Genomic DNA, 25,815 nt, shown 5'->3' on the forward strand with positions numbered 1-25,815 from the left:
TAAGTAGATTTGCTGTTGATTGTGCCAAAACATTTTCCTGTGTTCAGCTCAGAAGTGATCCCAGCTACTGAGCTTTGTTGATCTTGAGCCACTGCTGGACTCTGCTGTCCAAGTAGGAATACATATCTGACAAACACATCATGCTATCCCATCAGTTGTATTTGGTAAATCAGTTCAATACCTTCAGCCATTTATCAGCTTCTGACCAGCATCTCCACAGAACACTGATGGAGGCCTGAAGTGCGGCTGACTTACTGGTGCCTTGGAATTGATTAGTCACCTCAATATAAGGACTGTGGGATCAATGTACTGCTTCTATTCTGCTTCCTGCCCATGTAGGCAAAGGCTTTTACATTTCTTAATGGGAGCCATGGTGATGTAGATGTTCTGAAGTAGTTGGAACTCCACCAAACAATGTCATGTCATAACCACATTCAAATCCAAATTGAAAGGGAGAGTTATCAGTGAAATACAACACTTAGTATTGAAACCACATTTACTATAAATACCAATGTACAGCCAGAACAGAACCAAAATCCAAGTTGGAGGGCTCAGTTATTTATATAAACATCAAATATATCAGATTGCTAGTATTTATACAAATATAGAATATTTCAGAACTTACAAAAATTATAAAAAATATTGTGAAAAGGACAGTTGCTATCCACCATATAGTGGAACTGCTGACTTGCAAATAGACACAACAAAAATATTGTCACAATATTTCAGCCAGCAAGGCCTTTGTCAGAAATAGATGACAGACACAGACACATTCACACAAATGCAGCTCACACACACACATGACTACAGTCTCTGGCAACTGAAGCCACACTGCAAGCAGCAGCACCAGCGGCAACTGGGTGAGTGCAAGGAGAAGGGGGAGGGATAGTGGGATAGGGGTGGGTGGCAGTGAAGTGCTGCAGGGGAGCGTGCAGGGATGAGGTGGAGAGAGCGTAGGGTAGCTATGTGCAGTCAGGAGGGCAGGGGAGAGATGGGGAGGGGGGTGGGTTAGGGGAAAATGAGAGAAGTAATAAGACTGGCTGCAATGGTGGAATGAGGGCTGTGTAGTGCTGGAATGGGAACAGGGAAGGGGCTGGATGGGTGAGGACAATGACTAACGAAATTGTGTGTATGTGTGTCTATATATTTGTGTGTGTGTGTGTGTGTGTGTGTGTGTGTGTGTGTGTGTGTGTTGTCAATTTCTGATGAAGGTCTTGCTGGCCGAAAGCTTATTTGTGACAGTCTGTTTAGTGCCTATCTACAAGTCAGCTTCTCCACTATATGGTGAGTAGCAACTTTCCTTTTCACTATATTGTTATATTCCATTCTGGATTTTCCATTGTCAAAAATTATAAACATATGACACTTCAAGAACCTTCCAGAAATGAAAAATACTATGTAACACATAACTGCTGAAGATCAGGTTTGAACTGGTGACCAACATCGTGCCAGCTGGTGATGCTAACCACTAAAATGACTCTGAGTGCACAACAGTTCATGGCAATAGTAATAACACATGAACAAAGACTCTTTCAGCCTGTCTGCATTATGCCCATGTGTAATCATTAGTAATGTAAGTTTCTATAGCCTATAGTGGCATTTAAATGAGACTGTTTACAATTTAAAATAAAATTAAAGAATGACTAGTGCACAAAAAAATCTATCTACTTTTCAGATCCTAAATGGGAGCAACTGATTAAAGTAGAAGAATATCTAAATTTAGGAACATGATATGTCCCAAAGGTTCAAGAATAAGAAAAGAGAATTTTCATCAGTTTCAGACAGTAAACAGGAGAAAAAGGGCAGAAGAAAAGTTGTTAAACAGTAGTATACCATTTTTCCAAACACTGAGTAATTATAAAAACATGGAACAGTGCATGACTGTAAACATCAATAAATAATGTACCATGTTTCAGTTTCCAGAGCACTGCTGATTGTGGAATGTTGGTAACTAATTATTCAGAAATAACAGCTAAGCCCAAAAAAATAACATTGTATGTGTTGAAACAAAACACAAACAATGGCAAACAAGTAATAAAGATAGAATGGCAGGAGTGAATGAACAGGAAATCAATAAAATGAAGGTGTACAAACAGAATGAAGGTGCACAAACAGGAAATTAATAAAATATACACTAAAAGCACATGAGCATCTCTAAGACATTTCCGTATGGAATGAAGAAATGACAGAGGGTATTTAATACAATGATTAAAAACGAATCATTGTGGAGAGAGTTGAAACTATATACAAAGCCTGAAAATGCTGGTTAAAATTCTAGATGGTCCATCAGCAAGTGTATACTTCACCAGTCTTCCTCTCACCACTCATCTTTCAGTAATCACTATGCTGATGAAACTGGAAGGATGAACAGAACGAAGTTGTTTTTAGTGATGTGAACATATGCAATGTTAGAGAGGTGTGACAATTCCCATGAGCATATTTCTTGCATTACTCAATGTACCATCATATCTGCACCAAGTGCCCTCTCCAGTATGATAAAAATGAAATGAGCATGTGGCGTTGTTGGCTGGGAGGCCCCATTCGGGGAAGTTCGGCCACTCAGCTAAGCAGACAGATTCCAATATGATCACATTGTCTGTCTCCAAAGGAACATATGTGGGACTTGATGGATCAGCATTTTTGTTGGGCTTATATTACAGGCAACACCTTTAACAACAGAAGGGAAGTAGCACCGAACATTATCTTTCAAAATGACACTTCATATTTCAATGATAATTAAGTATTATTGTAGAACTTAGTATTAACCCACAGCTGACTGAGTCCAGGATTATAAGCAGATGCGCTTACAACACAGATAATATAAGAATAATTCATGTTGGACCCCATTTTGTGCTATTTCTTGTTTCCCACTAGGATATCCAAACTTTTAAAGAACAGTAAGAAGAAAATATTGAAAAAGGAGACAAACCCAACAGAAACATTAAGATATAATTTAAATAGATAACTTTTGGAGAAATGTGGAAACTGGGAGGAAATAAATTAGTACAAATGAAAACTAATGGTATGGCAAGAAGCAAGAATACAATGCAGAGTAAGCTTTACCCTTCACTGTTCAAAATCACTGTTTCTGGGAGAGTGACTCAGTTCGACCCAAGTGTCACAGAATAAGTATCTCTCTCTGTACTGTTATGGACCCATGACACACCACATTGCAGGATATTTGCATAACAATCTTTTTCTACTCATTGTGATAGCCAGGCACTGTTAATGCCATATAAAATTCTGTGTGAAACTTCTATTCAGATGACAGATCACATACACTCTCTCATAAGTTATCCTATGCTTTACTGTGTTCTCTTTACCAACAGTGGGGATAGACCACAAGAAATTGTCTGTATGCACAGAACATTACACAATATCATCAGTACAAGAGCAACCCCATAATATTAGAAGCTAAGTTTAGGGGGCAACCTGGTAACTGTATTATGGAAGTCATTATTAATCTAATTCATTTACTCTCATGTGAGGGTAGTTTGTAGGTAAAGACTGCTCTCTTGTCACAATTATTCTTCAGTAAAAATAGTCTTCAGTTCTTGATTTCATTAAAGAAATATATGTTAGGTCACATCCTTTTTTCACAGGCATTAGGTTAAGCATCTAAACTGCAAAAAATGATAGAACATGAAACTCTCTGTTCTATTGCGTATCTACCTTTGGAGTGAACACATTGAGATGGAGACAATCTTCATCACCAACAATCCGTGACTGCTTTGGATTAGCTATGAAAACATACTGGATGCAAGGGCTACCATAATTCTCCGCATCCCATACGCCCATCCATGACTTCATTGGCTCTGGCTCCTGCAACCAAAGGACAGATGGTACACATATATGCTCACATTTAGTGTTTCGTGAGAGGAAAGAAAATGAAAAATCTTTTTATGTTGTGCAGTGTACTCACAAATGATATTTTTATTCCGCAACCTATAGGTAATTATTAATGAATGCCATGTGAGTTGTTCAAATTGGAATGAAAAGTCTTACTCATGTATTTTACTGAAGACAGTTAAGTTACACAGATGATATTCAGCTGAGAACAGCAATTTTTCAGTACATACTATAGATATAAAAGTATTGAAATATTTCAGGCAAAACATAACATTAGCAAAAGTAATTATTGAAATATCAAACTGAGGGGATGTACTCAGTATATTAACTGAAACAGGAGAAAGATAAATGAAATTTTCAATCTGCTAACATTCATACGAGAGTAAAAAACTTGCAGTGCTGGGTCATCTTTATTTTACACAATTTATCGATTCATAGTGAGACTTCAAAATGCAATAGCCATGCCAGCAATTGTGACAAGAGATATTCGCTCAGGACTGTGGGTTTTTACTTTTCATATACATTCCTATTTACAAATCTAGTTACTAGAAACAATTTTAGAATGCTGTACTGCAACTGTCCTAAGAGACAACTCTAGTACACAAAGATAATCAAGTACATTACAATTCTATTACTTTATGATGTAGACCCACAAAGAAACACTTTAATTGAAAATGTTCATGCAATTATTAAAATTGTTATAAGTGATACAGTTCACAGTTGACTTCTAGTTCATAGTCTCCAGCAGACACAATTTTTGGTGACATGTCACCATCCCGAGGAGCATGGTTGACTTATCTCCCCTCCTCCCCTGCAGAGTGCACTGTATGTGGTCTATGGCAGTGGTCATGTATCAGTCGCTGAAAAGGCAGTTGTTTGGTGGCTCTCCCCAGCTGTGCCAGAGTGGATGTAGGCACACTGCCCACCTTTGCTGGCAGCTCATTGTGTTTCTTGAGTGTCTTCTCTTTAATTACACCCAATGCTGGTTCCAAAGCCTTGCTGAGAGTATAGCCATATTCCCAGTTGACAAAATAGTCCCTAGTGCAAGTTTTGATGGCCTCACTCACAACACAGCCCCAGTATTTCAACGTCTATGTCAAAACCCCGGTGCTTTTATATTCATCGTATGAGTCTTGGAAAAAGAGTACTCTGCGACCACTGACTTTTTACGACACATTAATGGAGTGTCCATAGTTGTTCTTAGCAGTGATATTGTAGTGATTCGAGAATTTCTGTGTAAATCCTAGAACCACTTAGCTTTCTACCGTCTCGAACACACGATATTCTAGATAAGAGTGTGGGTTGGTAAAATCCTACCCTCTGCACGTCACATGTTTGTGTGTGCAGGTTTAGAATTAGTCACAGGAAGAAAGTAGAGGCGGCAGTCGAACGGCACCGACGCGTATCTGTCAGGCATTCCATAGATGTGTTAGTGAGTGTGTAATGAAGAGCCATGGAGTTTACATGCCGCTCTGAGCTTATTGTGCCATTGACTATTGTTAATTATAACAAGAACAGTTGAAAAGGTACTCTTGTACACTCTTGACTCGGCCTTATTAGAGGCAAGACGTATTTTCAGACTCTTTTTCTGAAAGTCATGGTGTCTAAGCAGACTTTCTTTTGAATGCAAAACAATTTTTGTTTCTAACGCCTGTACGAGAGACTTGCTAGAAGTTCCATATTTTGTTGAAAGTGAGAATTTGTTATTGTGCTTGAAAGTCAAATACATCGTTGATTGCATGGCTACTTCCAATAGAAAGAGGCTTGGAAGTTCCTGTACCTAGCGTTATTCGAAGGAGAAGTCAAGAGAGTTTCCAGCAGCTGGCTATCCAGTAAAGAAGAGTGGCTGCAAACTCCAAGTAAGTCATCTGGTAAAGAAGTGGAATGTGGTTTGGGGAAATAAATCAGTATAACACAGACTCACTCACGCACTTTAAGTCGTCAAAACATTAGAATATGTAAGCCCTTATGAAGCACCTTGGTCTTGTTCTTTACCTTCACGTTTGGGTCAGCATTGATTTTCCTATCATTATCTATTGTCATTATCTAGCAGCTCCACATTTCCTCACTGTAGTTCTTGTGGCTCTGCATAACAATAGCTTTGCCTTTGTCAGCAGGGAAGACAACAATGCCAGAGGAGTCTCTGAGTCTCTAAGGTCCCGAACAGTTGCCCTCTCACTATTGGCGGTGTTTGATGTTGCAGGTTTAGTTGTCTGAGAAAGACAAATTTTGTGAAATATTTCTTCAGGTGCTTCATGCAAAGTCACTTTACAACTCATTCTGCTCTGCTCATGTCCACAATCTGTATGAACGTATGAGGGGGCCCTACCACTACAACCAATGGAGACAAACGATGTTATGGAGAAAGGGAGATCCACAGCATTTTTCACTCTGCAGCAGCATGCTATTGGGAAAAACTGAGAGCATCCTGAAAAAGTATTGAACAAAAACTGTCTTCTGACCAACAAACAGTACATGAGCATTACTGTGGAGCATCATATCTGGTCATGGTTTATGGGAGGTAGGAGTATACTTGATTCTGTGCTAATGTGACTCAACTAACACAGACCAAAGATGCGGCCTGTTTGCCAGATTCGCTTAATGGAATACGACTGTAACAGGATTTTTGTACGAGTGTCAAAATACTGGTACAGTGTTGTCAGAACGACCATTGAAATGCTTTCCAGGGTCAATTTTATTAACTAGGACTGCATCTGCAGTCTCAGAATTAATATTTCTCGAAAGAAAACAAACGTTATTTATCATGATTTTCCGAAAGATGAGCACTTGGAACGTGAGTGTATAGTTCGATGCAAATGTGCGGACAATATGAATGTGAAAACTGCAAGTGTGTTCAATTCATCTTCAGCTTGAAGACTGCGAATGAAGTTTGAGAAATGAACTTGTAGGGTTACCCTCAAGAAAGAAGATGTACCCACAGCAATCCATAGTGTAAACATTCCAAATTGGCATGGGGGAGAAATTACAGAAAACAGGGATGTAACATTCAAAATAATTATAACTCAAGAAGATCCTTAAAATAAATTGATTGACATCAATTTAATCCTGTTTTCGCCGGCCGGAGTGGCTGAGCGGTTCTAGGCGCTACAGTCTGGAACCGCGCAACCGCTACGGTCGCAGGTTCGAATCCTCCCTCGGGCATGGATGTGTGTGGTGTCCTTAGGTTAGTTAGGTTTAAGTAGTGCTAAGTTCTAGGGGACTGATGACCTCAGAAGTTAAGTCCCATAGTGCTCAGAGCCATTTGAACCATTTTGAACCAATCCTGTTTTCACGCAGTTCTGAATTACTCTCTAACATCGAATGACTCGTTATATTGTGTAGAAAATAAATAATGATGCCCAGGTTTATTATATTTTGCTTCACAATATTGTAGTGTGTCTAACATTAGTTGGGACTTTTGACATTTGGCTGGCCGGAGGGAGAGCGCTGGCCGGAGGAGCCGAGCGGTTCTAGGTGCTACAGTCTGGAGCCGCGCGAGCGCTACGGTCGCAGGTTCGAATCCTGCCTCGGGCATGGATGTGTGTGATGTCCTTAGGTTAGTCAGGTTTAAGTAGTTCTAAGTGCTAGGGGACTGATGACCTCAGAAGTAAGTCCCATAGTGCTCAGAGCCATTTGAACCATTTTGAACCAGGTAAAATCAATGGCGAGCCGGCTTTTCGTACGACGACGCCAGCGGTTCGGTTGGTAAAGCGACCCTGTTGTAACACCTCACACCATTAATAAACGGTACCACGTGGTGCCACACATTAGATGCTCTCGTTGTAAAATCGTATTCAAGTGCTCTGTGGTAGTTAAGTATTGTGAACAAGTGTTCTCTGTTGGCGCTACATTAATAGCAACAGTGCAGTACATATGAATACGAAATTTGCAATAAAAATTTCGTCCAAGAACACGTTCACCGGCTGGAAAGATAACGTTCTGCTGCAAAATATTCTTCAGAATTCGACAATAGTAATGAAGAAAACGCCATGCCACTCTGTTGTGATGCATAAAGCCCCAACAATGCAGTGGCAGAAAACGGATATTATTTCTGGATACAAAGAAATGTGCCATGAGATAAAGTTGTTGGGGTGCACTCAGCCTCGTGATGCCAATTGAGGAGCTACTCGACTGAATAGTAGCGGCTTCGGTCGAGAATACCATCTTACGACCGGGAGTGCGGTGTGGACCCCACGCCCCTTCTATCAGCATCCTCCACCGAGGATGACACGGCGGTCGGATGGTCCCGGTAGGCCACTTGTGGCCTGTAGACCAAATTAATGGAACTTGTAGTGCTGTACAAGCCAAAACTTCATGCTACCAGCCTTGCTAACTGGTTAACAGTAAAGGGAATAGTTAAATCTGGCTTACTCCGTATTATGTTCATTTTAATCTGACATAGTATATGAGCCTTGGTGGAAAGTAATGTTGAAATGTTGACAAAAGAAGCCACTGCAAATGTTACACAACAGGAATGGTCTTGAGTTGTCAGCTATACCAAGAAGGTAATTGAGGAGACACTGATTCATGAACTAACTGTGGCGGGCTTTGAGGAATAAGTAGCTTCTCTTGTTTCCATGTTGAAATCTGCTTCTTTTGTCAAAACACAGCAGAGTATATTACTCGCGCAAACAAAGTTTTGACACTCGGCGCGGTGGCTGACGGGAGCTACTGCTAACATTCTACTGTACTTGAAATTGCGACAATATCCTGAAGAAGTGTATTATTAAACTAGCAACTCAGTGCAAGACATGTAAATATTTTATGAAACAGCCCATTCTCAGTATAAAAATAAACTTGTAACTTCATCACTTATATTGTTACAAATCCCACAGCAGTTCTCGTTTCACCAGCTATTGATGGCCCTTAATAATGACGCTATTTAAATGACAATATCTGTAGACGCTTGAATATCGCTATAGATATGTAAGTTTCATATATTAATCATATGGCAAAACACTGTCGTCTTTGCGCACTATCATTTGCCAAAATCTTGTTTCGATATCTACCATTTTGAGATGCGTCCACGCAGAAATTGAAACAAGATTTTGGCAAATGATAGTTCGCAAAGACGAGAGTGTTTCGTAATATGATTAATATGTGAAACTTCCGTATCAATGGTGATATTAATACAAGGTGTAAAACTTTGCTTCCACTGTATTTCCCCAACATTTGAGGCTTTAATGAAACAAATTGGTTACACATGTATCATTCAAAGTATTTTCCATTGCTGGCCACTACTTTTCCCATCTTTTGGTGGGCAGTGTACGAGTCCCGCATCGAAAAAAATTCTTCATCTTTTGAAGCGATCCATGAACCAATCCAATTTGTGACTTCTTCATGAGATCAGAAGAGTTGGTCAGCCAGGCCATGCGCCATTGGTATAAACACGTGAGTCTGGAGAATACGGAGGGTGGGGTAGGACTTCCCATTTTAACATTTCCAAGTATGTTTTGACCTCTTTTGCAACGTGGGGTCAAGTGTTGTCGTGCTGCAAAATCACTTTATCGTGCCGCTCGGTGTATTGGTGCCGTTTGTCTTTTAATGCTCTGCTCAGACGCATTAATTGCGTTTGATAACGAGCACCTGTGATTGTTTCACTTGGTTTTATCACGTCATAGTACACGACACCGAGCTGGTCCTACCAAATGCAGAGCATGATCTTGGAGCTGTGAATATGCGGTTTGGCCGTCGACGTGGAAGCATGGCTCGGATATCCACATAATTTTTTGCATTTAGGGTTATCGCAATGAAGCCATTTTTCCTCCCCGGTCACAATGCAATGCAGAAATCCCATCCGTTTTTGCCTCTGAAGCAACTGTTCACAAACACACAAACGCTGTTCAATGTCTCTTGGTTTCATCTCACATGGGACCCAAGTTCCTTCTTTCTGAATCATGCCCATAGCCTTGAGACGTTTTGAAATGGCTTTCTGGGTCACTCCCCCTGATCATGCCAATTCTCCTTGAGTTTAACACGAGTCTTCACTCAGCAATGTCTCCGATTCTGCATCTTCGAAAACATTTTGTCATCCACCACTATGCCGGTCTACGACGTTACAACCACCGTTCTTGAAGCGTTGAAACCACTCACGACATGTTCTTTCACTAATACCACCCTTACCATACATACTTGAGAGCATTCGATGAGACTCAGCCGTTGTTTTCTTCATATTGATACAAAACAGTAACACCTCCGGCAAATGACGAGAATTATTCTCGTAAACTGACTTTTTTAGTTAAGAACAGCTTTATCATGCAGACACAAATCGACTAATATTTGAATGAGGTTATGTTGACCGAGGTCCAAGCCAACTGCCTGACGTCTGCGATTTGTTTCTTTCGACCGCTACTTACTGTTGTCTTCACCTACCGGCAACCGGCGGAAGCAAAGTTGTACACCTTTTATGCATAGCAATGTATATAATTCATATGAAATATGAATATTTCAATCTAGTTTTTTCAATGATGCATGAGTTCGTGACTGTGTGCTTTACATACATCCCATTTTCTCGAGTTTGGAAACAGACAGCGAAATCCTTCCAAGTTTAAAGAATAATTCAATATATTATTTACATTTACGCAGCAACATATAACCTAACATGCACCAAACACAAATTTATAGCGATACCTAATTTCACTGCAATCTACGAATTCGTTGCAGTAGTTTATCTACTACCAAAGTATCACAACAACAATGACCATTAACGAAACGAGAGGCGATTCAGCATGAATCTGACGAGTTAAACTGTTAAGATGTGCGAGAATTAGAGTTTATTACAGAAAAGTTTCTTGAAAATCGTTTGAGAAAGATCGCATATCGGAGCAAAGAGTTGTCAAAATGTTTTACACTGGGGAATATATGGTGTCTTTTAAACGAAAACAAAAGCAGCAGCAGCAGCACTCCGTCTTCAGGCCACAAGTGGCCCACCGGGACCATCCGACCGCCGTGTCATCCTCAGATGAGGATGCAGAGAGGAGGGGCGTGTGGTCAGTACACCGTTCTCCCGGTCGTTATGATGGTTTTCTTTGACCGGAGCCGCTACAAGTCGGTCGAGTAGCTCCTCAGTTGGCATCATGAGGCTGAGTGCGCCCCGAAAAATGGCAACAGCACATGGTGGCCCAAATGGTCACCCATCCAAGTGCCGACCACGTCCGACAGCACTTAACTTCGGTGATCTGACGGGAACCGGTGTATCCACTGCGGCAAGGCCGTTGCCCGAAAACAAAAGGATAAAATGGCATTCAGAAGACATCGCCCATGCACTCACTTTAAGAGCTCTCTCGCCAAAAGCACAATTAGGCCTATGCGTATTTGCGAAAAATGCCTTTGCCGCACATGGCAACATTTCAGATATGGACGAAGGAATTAAAATGTAGACCAGGTATTCTCGAAGATATCCTGTGTTTATTGAAGGCTAAGTCAATCACTTCTACTAACCAAAAGAGACTAGTAGTTTTGACATTTGACGAAATGAATGTTGATGGCAGCATATGATATGTTGGAGGACAAGTAGTCAGTCCACATTCAGATGTTCAATTTTACATGATTCGTGGGTTGTGTAGGCAGTGGCATCGATCGCTTTATTAAGATTTCGACACAGTTATGACTAGTAGTGTGCTGCAGAGCATCATTAAGATACTTGTGGAAACGGAAATATATGTTGTAGCTGTGATACGTGTGAAAAAAAAAAAAAATAAAAGTCTGGAAGGAATTGTCTGTCAGTACAGGTAGAATATATTTCGTAAGTCCAGCAGAAACCATTTTATGGACAGAGGAATTACGCTACCTAATGGATCCAAAATAAATAAGGTAGCTACACAGGAATTTTTTAAACCTAAACCTACCACGTTACTGAAGTTCACTTACATTTAAGCGGACGAACAGGGCAGAATGCAAGGATGGCAGCATGCCTATTTTCACGAGAAACAGCTGAGGCCTTGAAGTATGTTCTTCACAAACATATTGAAAGTGATTCTACTGAACTCGTTAATGACATCTTCGATCTGCACTCCAGAATTCAAAAACATGACTGTTCACCTCTGCGTAGGGGATGTGGAATGAATCTCACAATTGTGGAGAATACCCTAAAGAGATTCCTAGACCTTTGTTCACGAATGTGAGTAGGCGACAGAGAAAGATTGTTGCCTTTCCAAAAACGTTCTATCACATCAGTACAATCCATCTTTGGTCTTTTTGAAAGTGTAAAAAGTATGAAAGTCCAGATTAAATCAAGATTTGGTAGAAAATTTTTTTTCTAGGGTACAAGGATTAGATATATTTTACAATAACCCTATGCCATTAGAAGTAATTAACACCGTGCGTCTTCTTATATTGATGAGTAATGCAAGTAATATTTCTTTCTCAGGGAACACATCAGTTACTAAAAAATTAAACGCAGTCTTCTCAGTGTGAAATCGACTCAGTTTCTATGTCCCTAAATTTCATTACCAGTGACCTCTGTGTAAATGTTGTTGATGTATAGCCAGAATGAGAAATCTCAGAATCTGTGAATTTCGAAGAAAATTTACTAACGGATGTGGTATCAATGTGAGATGAGTCTGTAGTCCCAGACGTGGTGAAATACACTGCAGGCTGTAAGTGCCAAAAGATTGATAAATCGTTAGGTTTCCTAGTAGGAAAAATTGATGTAGGAGAGCATTATGCTGTATCATGTGGTGGTCTCTACTCTCCAACGCCAGCATGGACAAAGTACTGAAGTTTGAAAAAGAATTTGTTACTTTTCATAGACATGGAGTGTGCGAACAAAAAAAAAAAAAAATGTCGTAATGTCTCTGTGCTGTATTTTGAAACATGCATGCATGTCCAAAGGAATTTTGCATCGTATTCGGAAAACACAGGCACTACAATATCATATTTATCTTCCAACACCGGGCAAGCGACTTTCAAGTAAACTGTCTCACCTGTATGGATGTATGAGGGCAAGCCGTAGACACATGGTTGACGACATACGCGAGTTTGAGTCTGACCGTCAGTCATGCACGAATAGCCAAATGGAAAGGCAACTGCGTGCGGTAAGTGAGAAATCTCGGTTCGAGTCCCGGTCCAACACAAATTTTCATTGCCATTTCATTCTACAGTTGATGGATGTCCATATTCGCAATTGCGAATACACTGCCTGTTCCTTTGGAAATGCATGCATGTCCAGAGGAACTCTGCATCATAATTCAGAATAACACAGCCACTGCAATATTGTAAAAACATTAAGACTGAAGCCATTACCAAAGCCTTTGGTTGTCCCACATCCAAAATGATTGATGTATTATAATAATAAAAAAATATATAATTAAAAGGAAAAATTAAAGGAATTGATTGGTAATTGTCCTTTCGCTTGCAATGAAAAGAGAGTATTAGTAGAACATATTTTTATGAAATGTTCTCCGTGTACGAAATTGTGCTATGTTCATTTACTTTACCTTGCGTCGTTTCTTTTTCTGTGTCCATCACGATACATATTTTATTTATATTTGTCGCTTCTGAAAGCTTGCCCTTCTGTTAACTTTACGAAAATATGACCGTGGACTTCTTTCCCTCCATTTTAATTGTAGATGCATGCAACCGACTCCAGGGAACACCAGTTCCTCTCAAGATGATGTAAACATGACGGAGTTCTTCTTAACTTGGTTCTATTTCACTTTAATAAAAATACTTAATACTGTTATTAAGTCTTCTCTTGTTCAGAAACATATGACACAAAACTCTCGTAGCGTGTCATACTCCCAACAATACATCTTACCCAAACTACTACATACGAGAGAGTGAAACAAAGTCATGTACCAAAGAAGTGAACGACGTTTTATGCGCTTTACTGGGCATTCATAACTAATGTCTTTGCCAACGCTTATAGTCCGTCTTTGATTCTGTCGTTATTGCTGTTTCATTTTTTAATAAATTTTGACTTTACCATACCCGTGGGGTCCTTCACCATGTACCAACAGATCGATCAAGGACAGCAGTTCGAATGGGGCCTTTTCCTCGAGTAGTGGAACACGGGCAAAACATTTTGATCTAGAATGACAGCATATCATACATAGAGCAAAAGTCTCATCGAGCAATGGCATCGCATTTTAAAGCTGACTGTCACATGCCACGGCAGATGCTGCTCAGAGGCCTACTGTGAATACTCCTGGGAGTGCGTACGACCCACAAACAAGACTTTGGAGCTGCGCTTGCTGAAATTTTGTATGGCAAGTGGTTTCCTCGCCCACTGACTGTGTTCCCACAACAGATGACTATGCCTTCTGATCTGCCCACGTGGTTTTGTGAGGAAAATGCCACATCACCCACTTCTGTGTAGCTCCCCCTCCTCAGCAAACGTGCATAAAGTATTTCTCCACAAAGCTCTAAAAGATTGCGAGTTTGTGATATTGCAAAACGATACAATCTAACCAGCCTTGCAACCCGCCCTACTAAGTCCCCTATAAGGTACTTTGACAGTACGATTGCACTTTTGACATACTGTTACATGGGAAACTACAACATTGTCTGTCAGTCACCTTAAGACACCAAGGTCTCTGCAAGAACCTTTTCCAAGCGATGACCCTTCCAACCCTCTCTCCGCTACTCTGAGAGACAACTCACTCCCTCCTGACGCCATATCCTCAGCTTTCGAGTTGTGCCTTGATGTTCACGAGTTCCCTCTTGAATAGATAAATCTTAAGTTGATCGACAATGAACTCCTTGTCAAGGGGCAGCATTGAAAGCACAAACGATTCTGTCGCCCGTCACTTCAAGGAAATTATTACGACACCTCATGACATTGATTCCTGTGCTCTTACCTCTCACTTCCTTGCTGATGGTCTCCGTACCATCGCAGCTTCCCAACTGCCCTCTTCAGATCATGCACCTTCAGCAATGCCGTCAATCCCTGGTGATCTCACCGCCACTTCTCCAACTTCCGACAACACCACATAGTCATGCTTCAGCTGTCCCCACCATGTGCTGGTGTGTTTTCATAACTATCACCTGAACACCACGTGGTATCCATCACATCCCCTCTCCGACACTGCCTGAGATGACAACACATCCATCACCTCCACATGGTGCCCTGCTGCTCTCTCTGCCTACATGAGATGTATTCGGAGTTGCGATTATTGACAACCATCAGCTGTACAATGGAATGACAATAATGAAAATTTGTGCCAGACCGGGACTCGAACCTGGATTTCCTGCTTATCACGAGTGGTTGCCCTACCATTAGGCTATGTGAGCATTTTTCACAGACAGACTCAAATTTCCATATATCATCAGCCATGTGTCTGCAACCTGCACTCGCATCTGTATTATGTATATTCACATACAGAGGCGACATTTTAATTGAAAGTTGCTTACCTGGTGTCAGTGGATAAACACAATACTGCAGTGCCTGTATTGTTCAGAAGTACTATGCAGTGTTCTTTTGGAACAGGCATTGTGGTGACTCCACCCATTTTTAAATACATGAAATGTATTTGTAGTTGCGAATATGGATAACTATCAACTGCATAATGGAATGACAACAGTGAAAATTATGCCACACCGGGATGTGATCACTTGTGATAAGCAGGAAATTCAGGTTAGAGTCCCATTCCGACAAAGTTTTTCATTGTCATCATTCCGTTATGCAGGTGGTGTTGGTCTATATTGGCAACTGTGAATACGTTTCACATATTTCATAAAGGTTGCAGTCGCTGTGTTGCACCGTACTTCTGAACAACATGTTGTTGTTATTGTGGTCTTCAGTCCTGAGACTGGTTTGATGCAGCTCTCCATGCTACTCTATCATGTGCAAGCTTCTTCATCTCCCAGTACCTACTGCAATCTACATCCTTCTGTATCTGTTTAGTGTATCAATCTCTTGGTCTCCCTCTACGACTTTTACCCTCCACGCTGCCCTCCAATACTAAATTGGTGATCCCTTGATGCCTCAGAATATGTACTACCAACCGATCCATTCTTCTTGTCAAGTTGTGCCACAAACGTCTCTTCTCCCCAACCCTATTCAATACCTCCTCATTAGTTATATGATCTACCCATCTAAACATCAGCATTCTTCTGCAGCACCACATTTCAAAAGCTTCTATTCTCTTCTTGTCAAACTAGTCATCGTCCATGTTTCACTTCCATACATGGCCACACTCCATACAAATATTTTCAGAAACGACTTCCTGACACTTAAATCTATACTCGATGTTAACAAATTTCTCTTTTTCAGAAACGCTTTCCTTGCCATTGCCAGTCAACATTTTATATCCTCTCTACTTCGACCATCATCAGTTATTTTGCTCCCCAAATAGCAAAACTCCTTTACTACTTTAAGTATCTCATTTCCTAATCTAATTCCCTCAGCATCACCCGACTTAATTAGACTACATTCCATTATCCTTGTTTTGCTTTTGTTGATGTTCATCTTATACCCTCCTTTCAAGACACTGTCCATTCCGTTCATCTGCTCTTCCAAGTCCTTTGCTGTCTCAAACACAATTACAATGTCATCGGCGAACCTCAAAGTTTTTATTTCTTCTCCAAGGATTTCAATACCTACTCCGAATTTTTCTTTTGTTTCCTTCACTTCTTGCTCAATATACAGATTGAATAACATCGGGAAGAGGCTACAACCCTGTCTCACTCCCTTCCCAACCACTGCTTCCCTTTCATGTCCCTTGACTCTCGTAACTGCCATCTGGTTTCTGTACAAATTGTAAATAGCCTTTCGCTCCCTGTATTTTACCCCTGCCACCTTCAGAATTTGAAAGAGAGTATTCCAGTCAACATTGTCAAAAGCTTTCTATAAGTCTACAAATGCTAGAAACGTAGGTTTGCCTTTCCTTAATTTAGGTTCTAAGATAAGTCATAGCGTAAGTAGTGCCTCACGTGTTCCAGTATTTCTAAGGAATCCGAACTGGTCTTCCCTGAGCTCGGTTTCTACTAGTTTTTCAATTCGTCTGTAAAGAATTCGCGTTAGTATTTTGCATCTGTGACTTATTAAACTGATTGTTCGGTAATTTTCACATCTGTCGGCACCTGCTTTCTTTGGGATTGGAATTATTATATTCTTCTTGAAGTCTGAGGGTATTTCGCCTGTCTCATACATCTTGCTCACCAGATGGTAGAGTTTTGTCAGGAATGGCTCTCCCAAGCCCGTCAGTAGTTCTAATGGAATGTTGTCTACTCCCGGGGCCTTGTTTTGACTCAGGTTTTTCAGTGCTCTGTCAAACTCTTCACGCAGCATCGTATCTCCCATTTCATCTTCATCAACACCCTCTTCCATTTCCATAATATTGCCCTCAAGTACATCGCCCTTGTATAGGCCCTCTATATACCCCTTCCACCTTTCTACTTTTCCTTCTTTGCTTAGAACTGGGTTTCCATCTGAGCTCATGATATTCATACAAGTGGATCTCTGTTCTCCAAAGGTCTCTTTAATTTTCCTGTAGGCCGTATCTATCTTACCCCTACTGAGTTAAGCCTCTAAATCCTTACACTTGTCCTCTAGCCATGCCTGCTTAGCCATTTTGCACTTCCTGTCGATCTCATTTTTGAGACGTTTGTATTCCTTTTTGCCTGCTTCATTTATTGCATTTTTATATTTTCTCCTTTCATCAATTAAATTCAATATTGCTTCTGTTACCCAAGGATTTCTACTAGCCCTCGTCTTTTTACCTACTTGATCCTCTGCTGCCTTCACTATTTCATTCCTCAAAGCTACCCATTCTTCTTCTACTGTATTTTTCCCCTATCGCTATCAATTGTTCCCTTATGCTCTCCCTGAAACTCTGTAAAACCTCTGGTTCTTTCGGTTTATCCAGGTCCCATCTCCTTAAATTCCCACCTTTTTGCAGTTTCTTCAATTTTAATCTACAGTTCATAACCAATAGATTGTGATCAGAGTCCACATCTGCCCCTGGAAAAGTCTTCCAATTTAAACCTGGTTCCTAAACATCTGTCTTACCATTATATAATCTGTCTGAAACCTGTCAGTATCTCCAGGCTTCTTCCTTGTATACAACCTTCTTTTATGGTTCTTGAACCAAGTGTTAGCTATGATTAAGTTATGCTCTGTGCAAAATTCTACCAGGCGGCTCCCTCTTTCATTTCTTAGCCCCATTCCATATTCACCTACTACATTTCCTTCTCTCCCTTTTCCTACTACCGAATTCCAGTCACCCATGACTATTAAATTTTCGTCTCCCTTCACAATCTGAATAATTTCTTATATTTCAACATACATTTCTTCAATTTCTTCGTCATCTGCAGAACTAGTTGGCATATAAACTTGTACTACTGTAGTAGGCGTGGGCTTCATGTCTATCTTGGCCACAATAAGGCGTTCACTATGCTGTTTGTAGTAGCTTACCTGCACTCCTATTTTTGTATTAATTATTAAACCAACTCCTGCATTACCCCTATTTGATTTTGTATCTATAACCCTGTTTTCGCCTGACCAAAAGTCTTGTTCCTCCTGCCACCGAACTTCACTAATTCCTACTATATCTAACTTTAACGTATCCATTTTCCTTTTCAAATTTTCTAACCTACCTGTTCGATTAAGGGACTTGACATTCCACGCTCCAATCTGTAGAACGCCAGTTTTCTTTCTCCTGATAACGACATCCTCCTGAGTAGTCCCTGCCTGGAGATCCGAATGGGGGTCTATTTTAACTCCGGAATATTTTACCCAAGAGGACGCCATCATCATTTAACCATACAGTAAATCTGCATGCCCTCGGGAAAAATTACGGCTGTAGTTTCCCCTTGCTTTCAGCCGTTTGCAGTACCAGCGCACCAAGGCTGTTTTGGTTAGTGTTACAAGGCCAGATCAGTCAATCATCCAGACTGTTGCCCCTGCAACTACTGAAAAGGCTGCTGCCCCTCTTCAGGAACCACATGTTTGTTGTTGCACCTACGGTACGGCTATCTGTATTGCTGAGGCACGCAAGTCTCCACGCCAATGGCAAGGTCCATGGTTTTTGGGGGGAGGCTGAATAACATAAGTGCTGCTATATCATACATCTCTGCCTCCACATTGTTCCATGTCCTTCCATATTCCATGCACCTCCCATCACACTGCTACCCACTATGGACAGAGGGCTCTGTGGGAACTCTATGACAATAAACTGTGACAGTTGACTGAGACTACATGCGAACGACCTCTGTCAGACTGGGTAGCTAATGTCTTCAACTAGTCCAGATGTAGCTCTGTTGTACCGACTTTGTTATAATAAATGGACCATGTTACTGTACATTCTGCATCCCATCTATAGTAGAGCACTAAAAACCTAATTGTTTGAGAAACTCAGTGATATGCTTCTTCCAGTTCAAGTTTTCATCAATATGTAAACCCAGAAATTTGGAGTATTCTGTTTTATTTACTGACTCTTATTTATGTGCTGCATCACTTATTGATAGGACTGCTTGTTGTACAGCACTGAATACAGTGCCTTTCCTCAAAATAAAGGGAGAGTACATTTTCAGGGAACTGCTTAATAATCCTTTGAAAAACAATATTAACAACCTCTTCCGTTGCTTTCGATCTAATGGAATTTATTATGACAGGAGTATCAACTGCAAGGTTACCAATTTTCCTTGTTGAATGTTAAGATCATCCACATTCATAAGGAATAACAATGGACCTAAAATTAAACCCTGTGGGACTCCCTTACGATTTCGACTATCAGTAAAATTTTCTACCTCCCTAACATTGTCTGAATTATTCTGCACAACTTTTTGCATTCTATTTGTTAATTATGAATCAAACCAGTGGTGTGGGAGTCCGTTTCTAATAGGGTAACATCATCTACACAATGCAATGCCTTAGAAAACTCACAGAAAATACAAGATGGTTGTATTTTATAATTTAAGGCTTTTAATGTTTGGTGGGCGAATGTGTAAATAGCATTCACAATTGTCTAGCCCTTCTGGAATCCAAAGTGTGATATGCTAACTAAGTGGTTTCTACTTAATTGTGAGCGTGCTCCGAGTACAATAGTTTTTCATCTACATCTACGTGATTACTCTGCAATTCACAATAAAGTTCCTGGCAGAGGGTTCAATGAACCACCTCAAGCTGTCTCTCTACTGTTCCACTCTCGAACGGCACACGGGAAAAGCGAGCACTTCAATTGTTCTGTGTGAGCCCTGATTTCTCTTATTTTATCGTAATGATTATTCCTCCCTATGTAAGTGGGTGCCAACACAATGTTTTCGCAATCAGAGGAGAAAACTGGTGATTGAAATTTCATGAGAAGATCCTGTCGCAACGAAAAACGCCTTTCTTTTAATGATTGCCACTCCAATTCACGAATTATGTCTATGATACTATCTCCACTATTTTGCGCTAATACAAAACGAGCTGCCCTTCTTTGTACTTTTTTGATGTCATCCATCAGTCCCACTTCATGCAGATACCACACCACGCAGCAATACTCCAGAATAGGGTGGACAAGCATTGAAGTACACACTATATTTCATTTCATTTCATTTTATTATCTTCCTGTAAATCATTTACATGATGTAGGAATTGTCACAACAAAGTTATCATACAAGTACAAGTACTACAAACATAATAATGGAATATCCCGTTCAAGGCGTTTTTAAAAGTACAATTTTAGACATATAAATTAAAATTTTTGGCAATAAATTTACACACAATCAAAGTACTCATCTATGTCATAGAAATTTTTGCTTAAGAGGTAATTTTTAAGCTAAGTCTTAAATTTTATTCCATCTATTATTTCCATCATGTACACTGGGAGAGCACTGTTAAGTTTTATTCCAAAATAACTTTCATGCTTTTGGGTTTGTGTTGTCCTTACCCTTTCTACATACAAATTCGTATGACTTCTAGTATTATAATTGTGGCAGTCCTCATTTTTATGTAGATTTTTCATATGTGCTCTTGTACAGAGAATGCTTTCGAATATATACAGTGATGCTATTGTGAGTATTTGTAGTTGTTAGAAAAGGGGCTTACAATGAGTTCTTGGAGAACTGTCTTATGATTCGTAAAGCTCTTTTCTGAAATTTGAAGATATCTATTAAGCTTGATTTAGTTTTACCCCAGAACACTATGCCATAATACACAATGGACTGAAAGTAAGCAAAATACACTAGTCTAGTACAGTCTGTGCTGTATACTCTAGATAATGTCCTCAATGCAAAACATGCTGAATTGAGCCTGTGGGATAAATACTTGAGATGGCCTTCCCATCTTAAGTTTTGATCAATGTGCATGCCCAAAAACTTTGTGAGTTGCACAGTCTCTATCTCCTTATCAATTAGTTTTAACTGGATATCTATATGTTGGGTTGCTTTGCCATACTGTATATAACTGGTTTTACTTGGATTAAGCGTTAACCCATTAGCATTAAACCATTGTTGTATATATTTCAGGACTCTGCCAGTTGTGGAGTTAAATTATTTTTTATCATCACTTATAATTATGCTCATGTCATCTGTGAACAACATTATTTTGGTAGAAATATTTGGATTTTTTATGTCATTTATGAAATATTTGGATTTTTTATGTCATTTATATAAATCAAGAATAATAACAGGCCAATAACCCTGCCCTGTGGGATGGCTACTTCCAATTTCTTTGTATCTGAAACCCACTTGATTTTCTGTTTTTTATGTTCTGCGATGATTTCTATCACCTGAGTTCTATCTTGAAGGTAAGATTCAAACCATTGCCTCACAATTCCCCTTACACCTATTGCCTCCATCTTGTTTCACAGAATTTGGTGATTTACTGTATCGAAAGTTTTAGATAGATCAAATTTAATTCCTACCACACATTTTTTGGTGTCGAGATTCCTGGAAATCTCTTCAGTATGGGCATGGATAGCTGATTTTGTGCTTTGGCCTGAGCGAAAGCCATGTTGATTGCAGTCCAGAAGTTTGTAAGTATCTAAGTAATTTATGAATCTGGTTTTCATTAATTTCTCTAGAATTTTGGAAAATGATTGGAGACAAGATATTAGTCTATAATTTTCTACCTGGTGTGTATCTCCTTTTTTAAACAGAGGTCTAACCTTAGAGATCTTCAACCTCTGAGGAAACATGCCTTCACTGAAAGACAAATTGTCAATATGTACCAGGGGCTTTATAATTTGTTGGGCAAGTTCGTTATTATTGACACAGGCACTTCATCCACATCTGGAGACATTGTTTATTTTAGACTCTTTATCACCTTTAATATTTCATTATCCTTTGTGGGAGTTAACAATGACACAGGGAGACTTAAATAGTAATTATTTATGTAATTTGCCAGTGTTTCATCATTTAATTCAATATTTTTACTATTTTTGAGTGCTATTTCCTGATCGTTGAGGTCCTTACCTATTTCCCTTGTCACAATTTCCCAAGTAGTTCTTGATTTATTACCTGATTTTCTTATTAATTTATCGTTACTTAATAATTTTGCTATGTAATTACTTTTCTATATATTTTTGTAGTTTGTTACATGTTCTTTAAACTTGCGGTCAGTACAACTTTTTAGTTTATAGTTAAGGATTTTCATGTTCCTGGAGGAATTTCTAATACCTGTTGTGATCCAGGAGTTAGCATGTAAATGTCCATATGCGTTTGTTTTGACACCTTTTTTTTAGGAAAACACATTTCAAAATTCAACATAAACAGGGAAGTAAAAACATTATATGCAGCATTTGCGCTAGTTTGTAACAGTACTTCGGCCCATGATAGGTTAATCAGTGAATTTGTGAAGTGACTGCAACTATTTGTGAAGAAGGTTCTTTTTACATTTTATATGAACCAGTTTTGATCACAGGAGCTATGGGAAATCTAAGGATGAGTGCATTGTGATCAGATATTCCTTGGTCAACATTTATTACATCTGTATCTATCGTATCTATATTTGTGAAAATATTATCTATGAGACTTTTTGAAGAGTTTGTTACTTGTGTAGAGTCAGTTATATGCAGATGCAAGTTGAAACTCTGTAAAACATTCAGGAACTGACCTTTGGATGCACCTTCTGTCAGTAATTGACATTAAAATCTCCACTTATAATTATTGTTAATTTTTTATCATGTAATATACTGAACAATGCCTCTGACTTATTTCTAAAAACTGCAGGATCACCACATGGTGATCTACACTGACATTATTATTAATTTACTCTTTTACATATTTAACTGTATTGCTGCAGCCTCAAAATGTTTTTTTCTTCGCTCAAGGACTCAGTTACAGTCATTTTTTAACCTTTACTCCACGTTTCACATAAATGCAAACACCACCTTGTCTTGTTTCCTTCCTGCAATAATGACTTACTAATTCGTATGGGGAAATGCAAATAGTTCATAACTCATGCACCAATGTTGTTGAAGACAAACACAATCTATACTAGCTTCACTGGCTGCTGTCTCAAGTTCTAATGTTTTATTTTTAATATACTGTACATTAAGGCTCATTATTTTTAAATGATTAAAATTAGCTTGAGAGGAGTTTGTACTCATGCTTCCCAATGTTACTGGCTGTTCCTTGTTGAGGCTGGGTACCAAAAATCCTTAAGAATTATACGTTTCATGCTTCTTGTAGTTCTTACCCCTGGAAGTGCTACCATACTCGCTGTATCTGTTGTTGTGTCTGCTGTTTCAGTGGATGATGGAGGTGTTTTTGAAGCTGATGTTTCTGTGGATGTTGGAGATGCTGCCAGTTTTGATGTTGCATCCATATTTGTAACTGATGTTCCAACTGATACTGGAACTTTTGCTGAGACTGTAGTTTCATTTAAAACTGGAACTACAGTTGGCACTGACGTTGCTGTGGATGTTGAAGCTGTGTATAAAGCTGGTAAATAATGCTTTGATGGTGTTGATTTTTCTTCTGTTGATGATGTCTGAGTGGCACTTTGTACCACTGGTCTTGCCTCTGTTCTTCTGATTGATTTTCAACCTGCTGGAGAAGGTGGTACATATGCTATTGATGATAATGGTTCAGCTGTTTTTGATGATTTCGACACCACTGATGAGTTGGCTGTTTTGGCTGCTGTGCTGGACGACACTTCAGATTGTTTTACTTCTTCTAACGTCGAAGAATCTAATGTCGTTACCAATGATTGTGGAACATCAGGTCTTCCTATTTCCACTAATGTTGATACTGTAATAAGGTCGTTTTCAGACAGTGTGATAGTATTTCGTCCTACTTCTTTCCCTTTCACGTTTCTGTCAAGTCCATGCTCTGTAAAATGCTCTCTGCGATCACTATTTTCCTAACATATGTAGCATTAGGCTAACCTCGACATATCTCGACGAAAAGTTTGTTGGCGGTAATAAACTCAGTATTCACGCAAGAGTTTTCCGTGAGATCATACCTACGAGGGGTACTGACAGCAAAAAATTTCACTTCAGGCATTTTACAAATTACTTCCTTTAAAACTGTTGTAGCACGTTTAGTTTTATTGAGGTATATATCGTTGGCGCCTCCAATTATTACACATGTGCTGCCATTCGTCAAGATTGTTTGCAGCTATTTAAAACTTCATATAGGGGCGCTCCTGGTTTGATTACGCCCGTTACCTTGAATCCTGTTCTATTAGAAATCATAATTTCGGCTGCACCTCTTCCATGGCTGTCTGCTAGAATATGGATTTCATGTCTGTTTTCTAATGTATGTTTTTTAGTTTTGTTTACAAATAGTAGGGCTGTTTGTTTTGCGCAATTTAGCGTTGACCATGAACTGTCCGTGTGAATCACAGTACAATTCGATTGTTCTTTCTCCTCAGTGTTTTTTTCAACCACTCTAAATCTATTACTTAGTTTTAGATTAAGTTCCACTGTTTTGGTTTTTGGTCGTGTGCTGCTTATTTGACTGGTATTTGAGAACTCTTGAAGGCCAGATTTTTGAGGAATTTCTCACACTTCTTACCAAGTTTTCAAGCGTTTGTGGTTATTCCTGATGTGTGGAGCGGCAGCAATCATTAAATAACACACCAACATGCATTAATACAACTTTATTATGCGAGAATATTTACAACATCTTATACAGTCGGCAGCACACAACAGAATGGGAAGCAATATGGCGGCGCACAATAAGTCCACATGGGCCTGCTATGGCGAAGATATCTCACTCGTAGAGTCGATAGTCGCCACAGAGCCCCCCCCCCCCTTGCAGTGCGGAGCACGGTGGTGCGCCAAGTCCTGTGCCAGCCCGGTGGGGGTGGGACACTTGATGGTCACAAAAGCACTTGTCCATGGTGAAATCACACGCACAACACTTGGGGGTAGGTGGAACCACGGATCGTCCGGCCCGTGATGTAGGCTGCAAGGGGGGAGGAAGGGGGGAGGGGTGGTGGGCCTGTCCAAATCATGATGGGATTCCTGGGAAGGAGGGTAGGCGTCGTGTACGTCGGGGTCACTTGCAGAGTGCTCCTGCAAGGTCCACGCAGGTTTCACCTGGTGGAGTGAAACAGTTACTGGTTTGCCGTTGTTAAGTATCGACAATGTGGAAGGGCCTCGGGACAGGACTTTAAACGGACCAGTGTAGGGAGGCTGCAGGGTTGTCCGTACTGTGTCGTCACGTAACATGATAAATTCACATGTGACCAGTTCCTTATACATGAACACACGAGGCCTACAGTGGGCAGATGGCAAGGGAGGTTTGATGAGTGCGATGTGCCCTTGGACGCTCTCGACGAGTGTTGGGAGCTTGGAAGAGCTTGGTAGCAGAGTATCCTCGACGAATTTAGTTGGTAAAACAAGAGGCTCCCCGTAAAGGATCTCGGCGAGGGAGGCTTGCAAGTTCTCTTTGTATGTGGTGCAGAGGCCTAGCAAAACCCAGGGGAGAGATTCAGACCACTGGCCACCATGGCACATAAGTGCGGCTTTAAGCGTGCGGTGCCAGCGCTCCACAAGTCCATTGGCCTGGGGGTGATAAGCGGTTGTGTGAAACTTTGCGATGCCACAGTACGAACAGAGGGAGGCGAACAGCTGTGATTCAAACTGCCTA

The 25,815-nt window shown here is 40.1% G+C and overlaps 1 protein-coding gene and 1 pseudogene across 1 annotated transcript in view; both read right to left on the reverse strand.

The window, feature by feature from the left end:
* The window catches only part of LOC124716843 (venom carboxylesterase-6-like), a 221,237-nt gene that overhangs the window by 111,315 nt on the left and 84,107 nt on the right, over positions 1-25,815 (reverse strand). Inside the window, exon 2 of the mRNA XM_047243399.1 lies at positions 3,673-3,822. Coding sequence (XP_047099355.1) covers positions 3,673-3,822 — 150 coding nt within the window. The remainder of the gene's footprint in view (positions 1-3,672; positions 3,823-25,815) is intronic.
* Positions 10,951-11,068, reverse strand: LOC124729162 (annotated as a pseudogene).

Source organism: Schistocerca piceifrons, chromosome 1 (genome assembly GCF_021461385.2).
Source record: "Schistocerca piceifrons isolate TAMUIC-IGC-003096 chromosome 1, iqSchPice1.1, whole genome shotgun sequence".
Classification (NCBI taxonomy): Eukaryota; Metazoa; Arthropoda; class Insecta; order Orthoptera; family Acrididae; genus Schistocerca; species Schistocerca piceifrons.